General features: G+C 44.9%; 1 protein-coding gene across 1 annotated transcript; it reads left to right on the forward strand.

Moving 5' to 3' along the window:
• LOC107636268 lies at window positions 665-1,498 on the forward strand. The gene has a single exon (XM_016339790.1). It carries the CDS (start codon window positions 665-667, stop codon window positions 1,496-1,498), a length of 834 nt encoding a protein of 277 aa, XP_016195276.1.

The following is a 1,924-nucleotide window of genomic DNA, read 5'->3' on the forward strand; positions in this document are numbered from 1 at the left end:
GCTGGTTAGATATGCAAAGTTGTGAAAAGTGTGAATCACGACTTCCCACACCAATTATTTTACAGGTGGTTCAATTCACATGAGAAAGATAATTGAAGAAGTCCAATAGCTCATTGAGAAAGTCGCCAGCAACCAGCATCTATATTCATCTGGCGAAACTACAATGAACAGAGAGGTTAAGGCAATGTATATTAAATCACAACCTCCCAAGCAGAATGAATCGTTAACCCAGTAATTAAACTCTCTCACACAACAACTACTGAGTTTACAAGAAAAGTTGCAAGAAAACAGTGCTTCCAATAAGAATATAGAAGCACGGCTGAACCAGGCTTAACAACACTTATCTAAACAGATAAGAGAAGAGTGCCAAGCCATCCAATTGAGGAGTGGAAGAACACTAAATAGCCAGCCTCACGATAGTGAGAAGTAGGGTAAAAAGGAAACACTAGAAGGTGGAAACACAGAATCCCAAGACATGGTCAAGGGTGTTGAAAGTCCAGAAGGGGGTAAAGCTAGTGTTCAACGCCCAACAGGGATCATCGTGGGCGTCCAACGCCAGGAAGGGACCAGCCTTGGCGTTGAACGCCCAGAAGGAGGAATTCAAGCAGATGCATATTCAAGGAACACCCTTCCTAAGCAGGCTGGTAATCTTCCTTCAGACACCATGAACACACACCCTGCACCACTCAGGACACCTGAGTACAGAACCAGGATGCCATATCCCCAGAAGCTCCGACAAACAGAAAAGGATAAGCAATTTGCAAAGTTTGCAGATTACCTCAGGATCCTGAAGATCAAAATCCATTTTGCAGAAGCTCTTGAACGGATACCCTCTTATTCCAAGTTTATGAAGGACATATTAAGCCATAAGAAGGAGTGGAGGGAGGTAGAGACAGTCTTCCTCACTGAAGAGTACAGTACAGTCATCCAAAGGAATCTACCAGAAAATCTCCAGGATCTTGGAAGCTTCGTGATACCTTGCAACCTTGGAGACGCCTGCATAAGGAAGGCCCTATGTGATCTTGGGGCAAGCATTAACTTAATACCTGCTGCACTGATAAAGAAACTCAGCCTAACCCGAGAAGTCAAGCCCACCCGCATATGCCTCCAGTTGGCTGATGGCTCAGCCAGGATTCCATCAGGAGTGATTGAAGACATGATTGTAAGGGTTGGAACCTTTGCATTCCCTACAGGTTTTATAGTCCTGAATATGGAGGAACACAAGAATGTGTTCCTTATTCTAGGGAGGCCTTTTCTGGCCACAGGAAGAACGCTCATTGACATGGAAAAAGGAAAAGTGACCTTGAGAGTCAATGAGGATGAATTTGTACTGGACGCCACCAAGGCCATGCAATACCTTGATATACCAGAGGAGTGCATGAAGATTGATATCATCGATTCCCTGGTGGAAGAGATGCATACAGTTGAGAGCCAAGAGAAGGAGCAGAATGATACCCTTGAGGATGCTAACCCTGACAGGGAGGCATCAAAAGAGTAGAAGCAGGCTTTAAAAACCCCTAAAGTGGAGGATGGACCTCCCAAACTCGAGCTCAAGCCACTACCATCATCCTTGAAATACGTGTTTCTAGGAGATGGTGACACTTACCCTGTAATTATATATTTTTCCCTGAGGCCACAAGAGGAAGAAGCATTGATTCAGGTGCTAAAGACACACAAAATAGCTCTAGGCTGGACCGTAAGCGACTTAAAGGGAATTAGCCCAACTCGTTGCATGCACAAGATAAGGCTCGAGGATGATGCCAGACATATGGTGCAACCACAAAGGCGGCTGAATTCAGCTATGAAGGAAGTAGTGCAGAAAGAAGTCACTAAGCTTTAGGAGGCAGGGATTATCTATCCCATCTCAGATATCCCTTGGGTTAGTCTTGTCTAGGTTGTACCCATGAAAGGAGGGATGACAGTG

This window comes from Arachis ipaensis, chromosome B04 (assembly GCF_000816755.2).
Source record: "Arachis ipaensis cultivar K30076 chromosome B04, Araip1.1, whole genome shotgun sequence".
Taxonomy (NCBI): domain Eukaryota; kingdom Viridiplantae; phylum Streptophyta; class Magnoliopsida; order Fabales; family Fabaceae; genus Arachis; species Arachis ipaensis.

What these genes read in the sequence shown, in the direction of transcription:
- LOC107636268 (XM_016339790.1), top strand. Translation starts at nt 665, where the DNA reads ATGAACACACACCCTGCACCACTCAGGACACCTGAGTACAGAACCAGG.